Below are 17344 nucleotides of genomic sequence, written 5' to 3'. Positions count from 1 at the left end.
AGCTTTGTTTTCATCGATGCGTCTCAATTTGGCTGATGTTTTGAATGTGTCCTTTTTCCTCCTCAGACTCTGTACATGTTCCTGGCTCTGGCGATCACGTGTGATGAGTACTTTGTGACGGCGCTGGAGAAGATCTGTGAGGTATGACGCTGGATGACAAATCAACGTTCAAATAAATACATTTTTCAATTTGGTCTATGAAATGTCCTTTCAGGCCAGTTATTATCCCGCTACGTCTAACTGGTCATAGAAGAGCAGTTGACTTCAGTATATTCACTTTCATATCCGCCTTCACAACTTTCTGTACAGCTGCTGTCATGCGCTTTCTGTTACAGAAACTGGACCTGAGTGAGGATGTTGCTGGAGCCACCTTCATGGCAGCGGGCAGCTCTGCTCCAGAGCTCTTTGCATCAGTCATCGGTACATGCACACTACACACTACACACTGCACACTGCACACTGCACACTGCACACTACACACTACACACTACACACTGCACACTGCACACTACACACTACACACTACACACTGCACACTGCACACTGCACACTGCACACTGCACACTGCACACTGCACACTGCACACTGCACACTCATGAACAGAACACTGCGGCATAAATGTAATATGCACATACGCTGAATTTACATAAACCAGAGTATACCTATAAACATGGCCATTCCAAAGACTTAAGAGGGCCGTAAGTGGGCACCAGATGTCATCCTTGAAGCAAAGACGTAATTATCAAACGTATTAGAATATGAGTGGTTTTGATCATCAGTAGAAAGCGGCATTCAACACATCACAGTGTCAGGAGTTCAAATCCTGACTCTGACAATTCACTGCATGTCCTCCTTTCTCTCACATCCCCCATTTCACTCTGCACTTTCCTGTCAATAAAGCCTACGGGCCACAACAAACCTTAAAAAAATAATAATAACCCTTACTACTACTACTACAGGTGATCACATCTAATTTGGATGTACGGGCATCAGTATGTCTCTAATTGGCCCGTCTCCTCACTTTGTCCTCACTGCGTGTCTGAACATCTTCAGTCTTTTGTTTTTTGTCCACTCCTCCTCGACCCTCGTCTCCGCAGGTGTCTTCATCACCCATGGCGACGTGGGGGTGGGGACTATCGTGGGCTCGGCGGTCTTCAACATCCTGTGCATCATTGGCGTGTGTGGGATCTTCGCTGGACAGGTGCGCCTTGCGTTCTGTTATTTAGAGCAGATTCCAAACGACACATGTGGAGTCTGCTGAAGGAGAACAAACACATCTGCTCATTGTAGCTTCATGCAAACGGCTATGACAGCTGGAAATGTTTGGAATATGATATTTATGCACAAAATGTAGATGGAATAAAATGGTCTGTCATTACATTATTATTATTTTCATGCTGGAGCCAACTACCCCGCTAACTCTGATTTAAAACAAATCTGAGGGTTTAGTAAACTTTTCTGTACATTTCTTTTTTTGTTGTTGACCCACCTACCCAAACTAGTGCAGTTCTCCAGCAGTGAAAGAAGATTTTTGAGTCCCTAGAACCACCCGGTTCTCTTACCACCCGGATGGCCACTGGTTTAAACCTTTGAGTGCTACCAAAATCTGTTGGGGGCCTTTTAATATGTTTGCTTCTTTGTTTGATCAATTCAGTTCACCCACTTTGGCTGAAAACTATAGTCAAAAACAACTTCTATATAGAGTGATGTCTTGAACTAATTTGATTGACAGGTGGTGATGTTGACCTTCTGGGCTGTGTTCAGGGATTCCTCCTACTACATCCTTTCAGTCATCGCTCTGATTGCAGTAAGTCCCATTAATTTAGAAAAGAGACCACCAAAGCCTACAGCATATGAAGTAACTAAACCTACGCTTTTCCCTTTGCAGTTCATCTATGACGAGAAGATTGTCTGGTAAGTTCAACAATGATTTCTAACAAAGCGAGTATTGCATCATGTAGAAAGTGTATGACTGAAGTCTCTCTGGTGTTGGCAGGTGGGAGAGTGTGGTGCTGGTCACCATGTATGCAGGATACATCTTGGTCATGAAGTAAGTTCCACACAGATGTTTTGGCTTTCCAGCACAAGCTTCACCAAAAAATGACTAAACATACATTTGCTTCGAATAAAGACATAAGCACAGAGACCTTATCTGGTAAAGGGAACTCCCTCAGATGTCTTCATGAGGATGTTATTGCTTTGCTGGAATGTTCCACACTATGGCACAAAACTATTGTTATTATTGCTCAAATTGGTTCAAAACCTGCATTTAATTTTGTACTGATTTTTATTTTCTGGTGGAGAGTCATCATTTTTTCCTAGAATGTTATGTGGTGCAGGTTTGATGAAATTACTATTTAATTATTGGAGTGTGCACAGAGTTGTGCAGCTGGAGGGGCGGAGCCTCCTCAATCCAGATGTGAACAGTCTTCTGTTCTCCTCTAATGAGCAGCTCTCTGTGCTCAGGGCTGTGTGGTGTTATACCGTGGATGTGTTATACAGTGATTCACACGGAGAACAGTCAGAGCATTTACATGACCAGAAACAATCACATAACCCAATAATGATTAGAATATTGCTGTGTTTGGCCGAGGGAAAGCTCATCATCTGGTGACATAAGTCAATTAATTAGAGGATTTTTAGAGAAACTGTTGTATTTTGAAGACAAAGTACAAGGGATTTTAAAATTACTCTTTCAATGTTGAGTCCCCTTTCCTTTCCAAAACCTGCACAGATGTAAATAATCAGAAAGAAATCAGATCCTTGCATCAGATGTAACTGTTTCCATGGCCATAATCAGATTTTTGGTGTGCATATAAACATAGCCACTGGTTCACAGTACTGCAAGTGGTGCATCAATGAGGTTTGAAGATTCTTTATTATTTATATATTACGTTGTAGTGATACTCCATGGTGAAAAACCTAGTAAAAAAAGGAAGGGAAATAATGTTTAAATGCATGTCAATCATACTATCATGCGAGCCACAGTGTATTTTACCCATTTCTATCGGCCTGGAGCATAGAGGGTTCTGGATGTTGAGATTGTTTGATTTTGATTATTCAGGTCACAACATAATCAAATCAAATTAAAAAGAACAATATCTTGATTTTAGAACTTTGTATTCTGCATTGGACCCATCCTTCACTGGGAACTCATCTCCTTACCCAGTGTATTCCAATCAGATGGAACAAATAACCCTAAGAACCCACAGAAAACCCCACAATAACGACATCTCCTCTGTGCACCCACTGTCACCTGAAATTGGGCTGAACCAGGACAATTTTTTCTCTCTAATATAATCTGGCTCCAAATTTATGCCAATCATGCCCGCTCAGCCTTTGTGCCCCTCCACAGTAATCTGCCTCTCTCTCCCTCGGTGCCAGCCTCCTCCAGGCAGCGTCAGGCTAATCTTCCTCTGCCCCGTGGCTAAGAACCAGGGCTAAAGCGGATCGCCGACTTCTGCTCATTTTGTGGGAGAAAATCTCACTTTCTGTGTTGTACGCACTCAGCTGCTGCAGTTCATTTTGGGTCTGAATTTGTTACTTTAATTGGAGCAAATGAAATGTTGACAGATGGTAGATAGGCCTGTTAAAATTGTTAATTTTGTGGCAGGTATAATTGCTTTTGCTAATATGCAGATTTTTCAGGGACTTTATGAACCCGGTCTCTAATTGACATGATTAGTCTGCGACGTCGGCCTAGAGCGCGACCAGCCACACTCGCACGCCACATTCTACATATGTTACTATAGCGCTTATTGTTTAGAACAGCTGCGCTTCAACAAATTCAGGGTCTGTCACCAATGCTAACCGTAGAATACAGTTACTTCAGATAAGTATTAATTGACCAGTGTTATCCTGTGTTGTCCTGTTCCAACTTTCCAAAGGCTGTTTTCACTAATGTAATGTCAAAAACAAATCAAATGGTTTTGTGCCGAACCACAATGTGATTTATGGGAACGAAACAGTCGTGAACGTTTGGAGCAAAGGGAACGGCACGCATGGTGAAAGAACTAAAATGGTAATAAGTCGAATAAGAAAACTATTTTAATAAACGTTTTGCCAAATATCTGGAATGTAATTTAAAATGTAATGTCTTTTGTTTGTATTTTTACTTATCAAAAGACAATATTTGACTTTTTTATCATTTAAAATCTCTGCACATGGATGAAATATTATGTATATAGTTTGAGTTTTGAAACTACAGTTAAATCTCGAATCATCACAAAATTGTTGAATCCAGTCCAAAGTACCCAAATAAAAATGAAGATTGTGACTCCCTGCAATTTATCTAATTTTATTCTCAAATACCCAAATTGATGAAAGTTGCGGTTTTTAAAATAGCTCAAATTGCTTTTATGTTTTCATTATAATATCCAGAAGGAATTTCAAAGTTAAACCTAGTCAATATTAGTTATTTGTTCATTACTCTGCAGTATTTATCCAAACATACCACAAACTCAATGGTTGTATCTGAAACTCAACAAAAAGCTACAACTTTTATAGAACTTTTATAAATTGGTACTTGCAAGATATTGGCCTTTTGATTTGATGATGATTTCTCTAAATTACTTGCAATTATCTTCATCTTTTTATCTTCCGTATGGGAAGAGTGCTGCAGTCTCCATATCTAGGCCATCTCGCTGTGACTCCTATAGAAGCCAGTTGTTTGGCTCTAATTAATGTACAGCATGCAGCAGCCTTTCATCTGCTCAAGTGCTAATGTAGGCCAGATACTGCTACTGCAGCTTTTAGTACAACTTATTCTGCACTTTACGCTCTAAGAGAACAGAATTGCAAATTATCTTCAATATTGAGATTTCTAGGCTGTGAAATGTTTATGTAAAGGTTGCATGTGTCACAGTCGACTCAAAATGGTCGTATAAGATAAGATATGCCTTTATTGTCCACATGGGGGAATTTTGGTGTTATAACACAGTAGATACAGGGGGAAAGGACAGATGACTTATAGGAAGATATAGAAGGTGCAATTCTATAATCGCAGTCCACTACAAAGAACAAAATGGCTTGCATTTTTTATGGAAAAATCTTGTTATACCTTTTTATTGTAAAGACTTCTACGAACATAACTAGTTTGTAGGTATTGTATTATCAGAAATTGTACTTTTCAAAATTCCCAGCCCGTATAAAGCCTCCGACTCATGCTCTTTTTGACTTTCTTTCTCTTCCCGTGTCTTGCACAGGTTCAACACCAGCCTGCAGAGGTGCTTCACGGGAAAATCTAAGAAGAACGTTGCCAATGGGAACGCGGCAGTGACGAGCAGTGAACTGGAAGATGGTAGTATGAGTACTGAGTTTGTGTGGGACGATGACCCCAAGTCGCCCCTCCTCTCCCCAGGTGAGGTTAACCAGACAGGCCGAGTCATTCTAAATGCCAGTTTCTGCTGAAATTTGTACCACTAATTTCTTTTTCAATTTACTGATAAAATTACAGGACGGTGCAAAGGTTTTTGAAATTTTTTACATTTGATACATATTAACATATATAAACATATTATTGTGTATTGTATTATGTATTATGGAATAGAGGCACTTGTCAATCGCAGAGCATTTGACAATTAATAGCTGGTAATACATAACCTATTTGTAGAGTTATCACAGAAGTAGTATTGCAGTAGATGTATTTATGGAGGGGAAACGGTACATATGGGAGTCAATATTTATCCAACATTCACTCAAACCTTCGCACAGTACTGTAAATACTTCATCAGTCCTTTCGATCTCTTTGAACTGCCTCACCAAAGATCCAGATTTGGTATATAAATTTTACATTTTGCAATATTAATGACGTCGTGGTCTCTGGCATCGACTGAAGTATCTTGTCCAAGGGCACAAAAACGGTACGCAATTGGATACGGGATTAGAACCACCTCACTCCTGGTTTTTGGGCGAGTGCTCTACTACTGGACTACTCATTAAACTTTTGGTGATGCAGTTTATTCTTATAGGACTGGTTTCTTGGCTAACAACTAGAGGTGGAAAGAATCTGGTTAAGTGTAAAGTTATAGTAAAAGGAAAAGTATTAGTAGAAGTAGTAGTAGTAGCAGCTGAAATACTGGATGCTAGTTGGACAAAGTAATGGTTTGTGCTCGTACTTATTGGTGCAGAGGACTCGTTGGTGCAGCTTCGTTTGATGCGTAGTAACATGTAAATACACTTTTATAAACCGTCCGCTCGCCTGTTGTCTAATCGCCCTCACATGCTTTTTTATGCATGTCTTTTTAAGTCGTTTCAACACCAATCTTTAGTTTGGTCTTTGCACGCTCAAGTATAGAAAGTTTACTGCACAGAATCCTGAGATTTCAAACGGCCCAGATGTGCGCTTAATTGGTTTGAAAGCCTGTTCACATTTCTGCAAACGAAGCCTACTCGGCCTGAAGCGCACCAGAGTTTGCTTCAATCTACCGGTAATCATGTATGAACACATTCTTGGTGTATTTTGTAGTAATAATATACATAAAAGTAGGTGTAGTGGAGGGATTTTTTGTCGTATTGGATGTAATAGTTTGATTAGTCCCCATTTTAGCAGAAATTGTTGAAGGAATGTCAGAAGTAACAGAAAATAACCTGGTAAAACAACTATGCTTGCAGTAGCGATGATTGGATTATATCTGAACTGTGCACCATGCAAAGTAAAAGTATTAGAAGTTGTGTTTGGAAGCAGGAATGACATCTGTTTTAGTAGTAATAGCACTAGTAGTTTAAATATTGTATTGTTGTAGAAAAAGTATGAGTTTAAGCTTTAGCATGTAGTGGTAGTAGGAGTAGGAGTTTCAGCAAAAGGAGGAGTGGTAGTTTCAGCAAGAGGAGGAGTGGTAGTTTCAGCAAGAGGAGGAGTGGTAGTTTCAGCAAGAGGAGTGGTAGTTTCAGCAAAAGGAGGAGTGGTAGTAGTTTCAGCAAAAGGAGGAGTGGTAGTAGTTTCAGCAAAAGGAGGAGTAGTAGTAGTTTCAGCAAAAGGAGTAGTAGTAGTAGTTTCAGCAAAAGGAGGAGTGGTAGTTTCAGCAAAAGGAGGAGTGGTAGATTCAGCAAAAGGAGGAGTGGTAGTTTCAGCAAAAGGAGGAGTGGTAGTTTCAGCAAAAGGAGGAGTGGTAGTTTCAGCAAAAGGAGTGGTAGTTTCAGCAAAAGGAGTGGTAGTTTCAGCAAAAGGAGGAGTGGTGGTAGTTTCAGCAAAAGGAGGAGTGGTGGTAGTTTCAGCAAAAGGAGGAGTGGTGGTAGTTTCAGCAAAAGGAGGAGTGGTGGTAGTTTCAGCAAAAGGAGGAGTGGTGGTAGTTTCAGCAAAAGGAGGAGTGGTGGTAGTTTCAGCAAAAGGAGGAGTGGTAGTTTCAGCAAAAGGAGGAGTGGTAGTAGTTTCAGCAAAAGGAGGAGTGGTAGTAGTTTCAGCAAAAGGAGGAGTGGTAGTTTCAGCAAAAGGAGGAGTGGGAGTGAGTGGGAGTGGTAGTTTCAGCAAAAGGAGGAGTGGGAGTAGGACCTGCACAATTATGAGTTATATTATTAGTAATAATGCGGAGTCAACTATTGTAACCTTTATCTTTCCACCTCTGTTAATGACCCATTTAAGCTTTAGTAGTAAATGTGCTTCGCTGTAGCCGCAGCGCTCTAACATGCCTGTCTGTTTAGCCTTACTAAACCTCCTCTGCCTGTAGTGTCTCCAGGGTGCAGCTCACATTCTGCTGCCCCTGCCCCACCGCCGCTGCCTGCTCCTGGGCACGCTCTCTCACTCTCGCACCCTCAAGTGGTAATGATGTTCACTAGGGGGGATGTTTACCCGGCTGTGTTTACACTCTTAATTAAAGTGTGTTCTTGCATGCATAAAACTTAAATGAAACTAGGATGTGGGATTAAAAATACAGCTAAACTTTGGATAATCCCTGATAGACCTTAAAGGAGACGTGTTATGCTAAACTTTGTGTGCAATTTTAAAACATACCTAGTGCTTTCTTGATATTTTGTTCGGCCTTTGACAATCTTATGTATGTCGGATCCTCAACAAAACGTTATTTTCGTTTAATTCACACATTGAGGGTAATCTCAGAATGTTTGAGATTTTTGTTTTTAGCTACGGTTTTGGATTTGATGTCACAAAATTTGAAACTGGAATGATTTTTGAGGCTGAGAGAAGACAACCTTGTAAACGTGATTAATGAAACAAGCATGAAAAAGGCTAAATATAATTATAATAAGTGTGTTTTTGATAAAGGAACAATGTTATAAAGTAAATTACACATATATGTCCTTTTAACATGGGTCTTAGCTCTCACTGCACTTAAAATAAAGCGGCAGTAAAGCACAAAAAATTATTAAAATTGTGTATTAATTGAAAAAAAAAAATGAACATTACATTAACAAGGTGATGGGAGGTCACACGGCAGTCACTTCGGCTTATCTCCAGCCTGAAGGTCCACACGCGGCTGTCACAGAATTGCAAATCAATCTTTGGTCAGAGCAATGCATAAATATTCACAGGGACTTCAAAGCTGCACCAGGCAATTTGGGAAAGCCATTTGAAGCTCCGACTTCTGCAGTGGCACAGCAGAGGTCCACCAGCCGCTGTGGGCAAAATCGAGGCAAAAAAAGCAACACTGCAGCTTCCAGAAATGAAGTTCTTTTTGTTTTTCGTAACGAGTTTAACATTTGTAGTAAAAGAAAGAGCAGAAGGATACAACTTTTGCAAGGTTAAGGTTATCTTTCTAAAATGGGTATATTATGCAAATTAAAGTTATGTTAAATGTGTTTTCAATATTTAGTTTTAATAATCCTGTTTTTCAAGTTGTCTCTTGACTATTTAATTTGTGTAATTTTGCTAATTAGCCGTGCTGCTCCTTCGACAGGATTCACTCCCCTTGTTACCTGCAGAGGGCGTCGAATACCATAATCCAAACAACCTCGGAAAATAATCTTTTCAACTCTTGCTTAATTAAGTTATATATAATGTACATGTTCAAAAATATTTTAAAAGTACAGTGAACCCTTGTTTTATCGCGGGGGTTACGTTCCAAAAAGAACCCGCAATAGGCGAAATCCGATGTAGAAACCTTTATTTTTTTTTACAGTTAATATACAATGAAATACTCCTCGCAGACTTCAATTTGGCAAGCGGTTTTACGTACGTGTACATATTAATCCATAACGTTATTGACACACAGGTAGAGAAGACGCGGAGAGACTGTTTAGCCAATCAGAATGCAGAACACAATGCATGATGAAAATCCGCGAAGCAGCGAGACCACGAAAAGTGAACCGCGTTATAGCGAGGGATCACTGTACAATAAAGGAGTGATCGCTGGTGGTGCAGTGGGTTGGTGGCGTTGCACATGTGTGGTTGCTGGGTGTGTCCTGTCAAGTGGAGCCTTCGGGCCGTACAAAGATTCATACAATAAAGCATCTCCTTTTAATGGAAAATTTGATTGAAGTAACTTTCTGGTACTTATTGATACAATATTGGTAACTAGTTTGAGAATCACTGAAATGGAGGGGGAAAAAAGTGGTCATGGTGGTTCAGATCACTGTTTGCCACAAATGTAATGAGTTTCAGTAAAATTTCCATTTGAACTTGTTTTTAACTACTGTCAGGCCCTGTTTTTCTAGTTGATTTTCCAAATTATGTAGATATAGTTTAGGTCTTACACATAATTGATAATTGAAAAATAGTGTGAAAATAAAGTTGTTCTAAACTTTTTGATAAAGTAGGTCCGGCTTTGGCCCAGAGCACATTAATATCACAAAAGTATTCTGTCACAACATGTGCTCAGTGAGGTGTTTGTTTCAAAGATAAATTGCTCTTTGTGTCACACCACATGTGGGAGAGTTTAGTTCTGAGTCACAAACTTTTCAAATCAAGTACTATCTCAGTGGGAACAATTCAAATGATGAGAAAGCTCAAGACTAAACCAGGTCTATGAAAACTTTAAGAAGTCAGATACAGAACTAAGCCAGGTCTAAAGCAGGACCAAGCCGGGTCTAAAGCGGGACCAAGCCAGGTCTAAAGCGGGACCAAGCCGGGTCTAAAGCGCGGGACCAAGCCGGGTCTAAAGCGCGGGACCAAGCCGGGTCTAAAGCGCGGGACCAAGCCAGGTCTAAAGCGCGGGACCAAGCCAGGTCTAAAGCGGGACCAAGCCGGGTCTAAAGCGCGGGACCAAGCCGGGTCTAAAGCGCGGGACCAAGCCGGGTCTAAAGCGCGGGACCAAGCCAGGTCTAAAGCGCGGGACCAAGCCGGGTCTAAAGCGCGGGACCAAGCCAGGTTTAGAACAGTACTAAACCAGGTCCAAAACTAGACTTGACTGGGTACTAGACCAGTGGGAGACTAGGACTAGGGCAGATTTAAAAAACAAAACAAAAAGGTGGATCTTTGTATTACATTTTACACAAAGTTTTAATTTTAGCCTTACTAACTTGCCCCCCTCCCCCCTAACCCTCCTCCCCCACAGTGAAGCCCACTAAAGAATACAGCCGTGGTTCTGTGGTGATGGTGGACGAGATCATTAACGCCAGCCCAACCAAGTTCCGCTTCCCTGAGGCTGGGCTGCGCGTCATGGTGACCAGCCACTTTGGACCCAAGACCCGGCTGAGGATGGCCAGTCGCCTCATCATCACTGAGGTACAGCCTGGAGGTCAAGAGGGGCGTTTCTGCTGCTCAATGCACTGCACACAGAGAAATGTCTATGGGACATGTAGGCAGAGAGAAGACTGAGGAAGAGAGTGCGGGGCATAAAGGGGGCGTAAAGGGGGCAGTGACAGGAAGACTTGTGTGACTCATGTGTGAACTTAAAATAACATAACTTTACTGCATTTTGAGAAACTGTTCAAGGAGTCATTGTAAGAATTTGGGCTTAACATCAGAGTTATAATTTGAAGTTGTAATCTTATGGATAAAAAGAGTATTTTCTTTTTATCCCATTTTGTCCATCAGAAAAAAGAACTATGAAGCTCCAGAGAAGTTAAATTATAGGAAATATATTCAATCAAGGATCTGTTTGTACTCCAGGTAGGATTTTAAATCAGGTTTTGTGAATAGCGTGTTACCACTAATGGAGTAAATCAGAGACCAGAAGCCAAAACTACATAGTCTCAACTTCACAAAAAAACCGAGCCGTTTGTTTGTTCTACAAAGTGTTCAGAAACCACTTCAGTTTGAATTGGGAGTCATTTTAGTCAGACATTTTAGGGAAAACTACCGTGGCCCCCTGGTGACAGGGAGAAGAAGTATTTCAAATCTAATTTGTCGCCTCAAATTACAATTCCATTCCTGCCAAATGGTATTTGTTCCTACAATTTAGCCCAGATGTTTCCACGAAATGGCTAATTTGTTCCCACACATTTGCTTTCGGCTAAACCAGGCCTGTAGACAGACTATTTATGCCAACATGTTATGTTATATGTTGTATAATTGGCCTAGATTATTTTCATCATACAGAAAATGTATCTTAAAAGCATATAATAGTTGCTTGATGTGCATCAGTGTAGTGCCGCTAAACTTGTCAGCCAACACACGAAGGATACTTAATTTCAGGTAAAGCACAGACAAGTCCTTCTGCTGAGAGCCTCATAGACCTACAGATGTCTTAAAATGCACTGAGAGTTCACCACGTGCTGGCACTGGTAAAACAACGGCATGAACTCAGATGTACGACGAGTTAGCATGCATAAACCGGTCTTATCAGTAGAGTAATCGCCTCGCTCCAGCTCACTCATTTTTCATAGTTTTGGCTAAATTGTGGGTATGTTTCTACTGTGAAAATTAGCCTGAATGAGGGGTTTTAAATGATGCAAAAAAACATTTCAAAGACTAGACTACAAAAATGAAACTACTAAAATCCTATCTGAAACCCGTTTTGTAGAATTCACACAATGGTGAGAGGGACCAAGAATACTGTTGCACTGTCAAATATATTACTCTATATTCTTAAAGTTAAAAGTTAAAGTATGTGTACTTTTCAATGTAAGTGTACTTGTGAGCAGCAGGAGCAGAGTTGCCTCTGTGTGAACCCTTTGACTCAGTGTGTGGATTTGTGAAAGCGCCAGAAGTTGGTCCAGACGGCAAACGGCGTGGAGACACAAGTGGTGGACGGGGGGAAGGTGGACCTGGAGAACGGAACTGTGCCTGAGGACAAGAAGCCCGAGTCAGAGCAGAGCGACACCATCTCCCCTTTCCACGTACCCAGTATGTAACTCCATCACTCTAGATATTTACACTCCTCAACAAGTCCTCTGCTGCAATTATTCATACTCAGACAAAATTGAAATGAAAAGCCCTGTACCTGATTTTGAACAATGAGTCAGCCCTCCCACCCACCTTGTGTTGTGGTGCAACATCAGCTTAGCAGAATGGACAAACTGTCCGTGAGAGTCTCATGCGGTTGTATCCACATGGTTCTCAGTAAAGTCTGTCCACTTTGTCCTTTTTTTCCCTCTTGCTCCATGACATGTCGATGCACCTTGACCGGTAATTGTCTAGGATTAAGTCAGGCTGTTGTTTTCTCATGAGCCTTGACCAACCATGTACCTGCCTGGATGAAAACTGGCTTCCCTGACCAATAGCCTATTACCCAATTACACTGCACAAGGTAAAGGCCATTTATCTTAACTTTCAAGGGCCTATACCTGCATATGATTTCAGCTCTGGCTAAAAGTGGCTAATCAATACTAGTATTTTCCAAAACATAATGGGCTTCTTTTGACACTTATTGCAGATGGTTGTTCTGCTCAGATGTGTTTCAATGCAGTATTTTACTTTTTCATTGTGTTTTTTATTTTTTATTTTTGCCTTGGCTAATTACTTTGGAGAGCCACAATTTGGCTTGATTGTTAACTTGGTATAATCTCACTTCTGCTCCTTAAACACATTTATTCTGATGTATTAAATTGGTAGAAATGAAATGCCCAGTGCCTCTAATTAATGATGCTTGTAGGAAAACTTTATTGTGACACACACAAGTTCAAATTTTAATTGCTCAATATTCAAGTATTCAATTATTTTTGCATGAATAATTATGCATGCAGCCTGGCCTTGTTTATCTTTATGCGGGAGAGGGGGAAAATACATTTTACAGAGTTTGCACAGTTGGTAAATGTTATGTGTTAAACGTCTCAGATGTGAAACTGCGTCACTGTTGAATACAGTCAGTTACTCTATTGTAACCTTCTCTTTTGACTCACTGAATAGTCTGGCTGGGCTGCGTGACAACAATTTACCCCCCTCATATTGAAAGAAAATGTATTTCGTCTTATTAGAAACAAATTAAAATGGCTTTCAATAGTAATGCCCTGAATATAAACAAAATCGACTTTGGAGGATTTTTTTTGTGTTGAATGGCTCTGATTCAGTGTGAACTCTGCTTCAAACCACATGTTTTTACCGCCAGACGATTGGCTGTGGACCTCTCCGCTAAAAAGACCCAAGCCCATCATTGACCATTAGACATGACTAAATCTCTATTAAAAATTGTTAATCACACTACTTTATCACTACAGATTTTATATGAAGAATCCATATGAACAGGGGCACACAAAGTGGTATGGTAATAAAAAAGTGAATGTTTTTGTCTGTTTTCCATAGGAGGTTGTGGCAGTAAGATAAAATGGCTGATCTCCTGGCCCCTGCTCCTGCTGCTGTTCCTGACCGTGCCCAACTGTGCCAAACCACGCTGGGAGAATTTCTTCATGGTCTCCTTCTTCCTCTCCACCGTCTGGATTGCAGTTTTCTCCTACGTCATGGTCTGGATGGTACGGACTCTTCTCACTCAGAAACTGGAGAGTTTGATAGGAAAATGTGGTCGCATCGTGGGTTTGACATTGGGCTAAAATCCCCTTGTGCAATGCAGAAAGTTACGCCATGCGAAATACACTGGTCTTGTAGTCAATTTAGGCAAGGCACATTTATTTGTAGAGCACATTTCATACGCAATGCAATTCAAAGTGCTTCACACAACAGGGAAAATGCATTAAAATCACAAAGAAATTACAGAACAGTTTAAGAAAGAAAAGAGAAGAGTGCAAAGAAAAATCCTTTCAATTTATTTTTGTAAGGCCCAAACTCACAACAGTCGCCTCTGAGGGCCGAATCAACAATGTCTGTGGTGGCGAGGGACGATGTCCCAGGGTCCTCTGTCCTTAGACTCTCCTTCTCGGCCAGGAAAAACTACAAAAAAACCTCCTCGGGAAAAAGCGTAGAAACCTGGAGGAGTTCCAGTCATACGCACCGCTAAACAAAACAGTTTTTAGCTTATATTTGAACATTGTCAGAGTAGAAGTCTGTCTCACATCTTCAGGAAGACTGTTCCAGATTTTAGCTGCATAAAACTGAAACGCAGATTCCCCATGTTTAGTCCTGACTCTGGCACCAGCAGGAGGCCGGTCCCGAGATGGTTCATATGGCACTAACATGCCCGAGATGTACTTTGATGCTAGGCCATGGAGAGACTATTCTCTGAGCCACAGGAGCCAGTGCAGAGACCTGAGAACAGGACTAATGTGATCGTACTTCCTGGTTCTAGTCAGGACTCGAGCAGCAGCGTTCTGGATGTACTGCAGCTGTTTTACAGCTCGTTTGGAGAGGTCAGTGAGCAGCCGTTACAGTCTAATCTACTGGCGACAAACGCAGGGATAAGTCACTCCAAATCTGGTTTAGACGCTATATTTTTGATTTTGGTAATGTTTTATAGATGGTAAAAAAAAATAGCTTGAACTGATTTATATTTTCAGATGTGTTAAACTTTTTGGTTGCTGATTTTACTAGATTTCAACACTTGGCAATAGAACATTTTCCCCAAACATTTCATGTGTAAAATATAGAGTATAAAAATTAAAGTCAATTAAAATCAATATTTAAGATTTTAAGGCATTTCTGTCTTTCATGAATAGAACAGTTGGGTCCTTTTTTGTTTTAAACGTAACTATATTATACACGTGGTACATTCCTAAATTTAATCCAAGTCGGATTAAATGTTTTCAATCATGATTAAAATTAAAATTGGGGATCTGTGTAGGGATTGTATTGGAAAGTTCTTATTTAAAAAAAAAAAAAAAAAAATCTCATTATTTTATGTTGATTGAGCATTCACCAATAAACAAGATAAGGTACACTTTATTGTCTCCGTAGGGATATTTTTCAGTGGATGACATCCACAAGTAATTCTCAACCAGATTGAGAATTACTTTCGGATAAATGTCAAACGTCTTGTTTTTCCAAAACAGTGTCCAGACAAATTAGTATTTTTTGTAGACCTGGCAGTAAAAAGTATTTCTCAGGATGATATGGATCAATTCCCAAGGTTTTTGTAGTTTTTCCTGGCCGAGAAGGAGGGTCTAAGGACGGGGGATTCTGGAACATTGTCCCGCGTTAGATTTGGTTAGGTCACATCTCCTCATCACATTCCCAGAGCTAGGTTTGTTTCCCAGCCGCAGAGTAGAGTGAGAGCCACAGCAGCAAACACTTCGTTACTAGATGCACAATGTGCATGCTCAAAACAGGCCGGAGAGTCTTAAAGAGAAATAAACTTTCAGATGCACATTTAAAAAAAAAATCATTCTTTGTTATAACCACTATTTTGTAGCTGAGGAGTAAATGTAGAGTAACAGATTTGGTGAGTTTGATTTAAATAAACTACAATGTAAAAACAAGTCTGTTCTGTTGTTGTGCGTTGGTGCTCTTGCCAATCCACTCATTTTGTTTTAGTGATGTTTTTCCATTGCTTGAGGACAGACCTTACACATGCTTATTGTATTGTGGTAATCTGTCAACATAAAAGATAAAAATAAAGCTCTGTCAAACCCATTTACTTTGCTTGTTGAGCAACACAAAGGGATTGTCGTCAAATATAGGTCAATAAAGTTCATTATTGGTAATGTAAGAGTACTCTAACACCTTCATTTTAAAAGAAAGTAGCGCAGTAAATTAACATGTTAATTTTCCAGGCTAGAAACTTGGTAATGTAACAAGTTACTTATAAAAGTAATGCTACCCAACACTGCTCACGATATAACTAATCAAGAATACAGGGGAAAGGCTTGCAGTGGGCTCCAGCAATCTGGAGCACTGCAGCACCTCTGCTGGCCCCACTGCACCGGGCGGTCTGAACTTTTAATGCTACACAATAGTTGCGGGCACCACACCGGAGCTGCCCCGCGTGGAATGCACTTATTTGTCAATTAACTAGTTTTAGTCCCTATTTAGTGCAGGCTTGTTGTGTCTTTGTGACAAGACCAGCTGATGAGACCAGCTGTTGTTAAAATCGGAATGAGAAATACTCCAATTGTATTTGCTGGTTATAGGAATTTAACACAAAAATATCTATTTATATATTGTGTCTTTTAAATGATTAGGTTTGTGTTTTTAGTGAGCAAAAAGAGCTGATGAAATACAGTTCAGAAACTGCAGCCTAATCATCCAAAAACAAGGTGATATTTCGGCACTTTGTTTTTTCATTTTGCAGTCAATTAATTTTCTGTGCGATACATTTCGAAGCACATTTTAGCCCATTCCTATAGATTGGTAAATAATGATCGTATTATTGTTAATGGAGAATGGAGTTAATGAAAACTTTTTTTTCAATGCCCTCCACCTTTAAAACACACTTATTCTTATTCATTTGTTCTGTGCTTGTGCAGGTGACTATAATTGGCTACACACTGGGAATCCCTGACGTCATCATGGGCATCACATTCCTGGCGGCGGGCACCAGTGTTCCAGACTGCATCGCCAGTCTCATCGTGGCTCGGCAAGGTTCGGCTTTCACCCAAAATCAATAGCAGGCAGTGGAGTGCAGGGTATTTTTGGAACAAGTTAACCTCATCTTTGGGTTCAGATCAATAGTTACTTACCAGGGTTAGGTTTTCCTCTAATGCAACAGAAATGTATCCAAGACAGTTTTTTTGAAAAAAATCTATTAGTTATTTTCAGATTGTACAATGTGCTAGTGTCCCTCTAAGATTCAACGGGAGTATTTTTGTGTCAATAAGATTTGTATGAGAAGCATCCCACAGCAAAATCCACAAATGTTGAACTTGATTGCAAGTTCCATGATCATACTGTATATTGAGGATGGTCCAATATCAATATCCAATATTTGATTTGCTGGCTGACCAATATTTTCCGATGCTAATAAAATAAGATTTTAAAATCCTTAGCAAGGCCCATGTTTAGTTTATCGTAAAGTTCGCTAAAAAATTAATGAAATGTATTTGTTTGTTATAAAATAATCTTGATTTATTTATTTTGGATATTGACTGCTGTTTAAGACATATGTTTGGCCTAATTCAGAATCTTAACTTGTTTTTGTCATCGTCAGTGAACAACCTAGGAACTTGCTTTGGCAACAGGCGCAACATA

At 40.2% G+C, this 17344-nt stretch overlaps 1 protein-coding gene across 4 annotated transcripts in view; it reads left to right on the top strand.

The window, feature by feature from the left end:
• slc24a4b (solute carrier family 24 member 4b) overlaps positions 1-17344 on the top strand; it is an 82452-nt gene that overhangs the window by 60327 nt on the left and 4781 nt on the right. The window contains exons 4-14 of one of the 4 annotated variants that reach the window (XM_072446277.1): positions 67-141; positions 336-420; positions 1098-1201; positions 1733-1807; positions 1889-1914; positions 1997-2050; positions 5205-5299; positions 10446-10615; positions 12040-12178; positions 13574-13740; positions 16624-16738. In XM_072446277.1, the coding sequence (XP_072302378.1) occupies positions 67-141; positions 336-420; positions 1098-1201; positions 1733-1807; positions 1889-1914; positions 1997-2050; positions 5205-5299; positions 10446-10615; positions 12040-12178; positions 13574-13740; positions 16624-16738 (1105 nt within the window). Of the gene's footprint in view, positions 1-66; positions 142-335; positions 421-1097; positions 1202-1732; positions 1808-1888; positions 1915-1996; positions 2051-5204; positions 5360-10445; positions 10616-12033; positions 12179-13573; positions 13741-16623; positions 16739-17344 lie in introns of all 4 variants that reach the window. The other 3 variants (XM_072446268.1, XM_072446260.1, XM_072446251.1) reach the window with 3 other exon arrangements.

This window comes from Eucyclogobius newberryi, unplaced genomic scaffold (genome assembly GCF_026437365.1).
Source record: "Eucyclogobius newberryi isolate DKJ021-1_F unplaced genomic scaffold, fEucNew1.0.hap1 SCAF_1, whole genome shotgun sequence".
NCBI classification, from domain to species: domain Eukaryota; kingdom Metazoa; phylum Chordata; class Actinopteri; order Gobiiformes; family Gobiidae; genus Eucyclogobius; species Eucyclogobius newberryi.
This window is presented reverse-complemented; position numbering and strand designations above follow the sequence as displayed.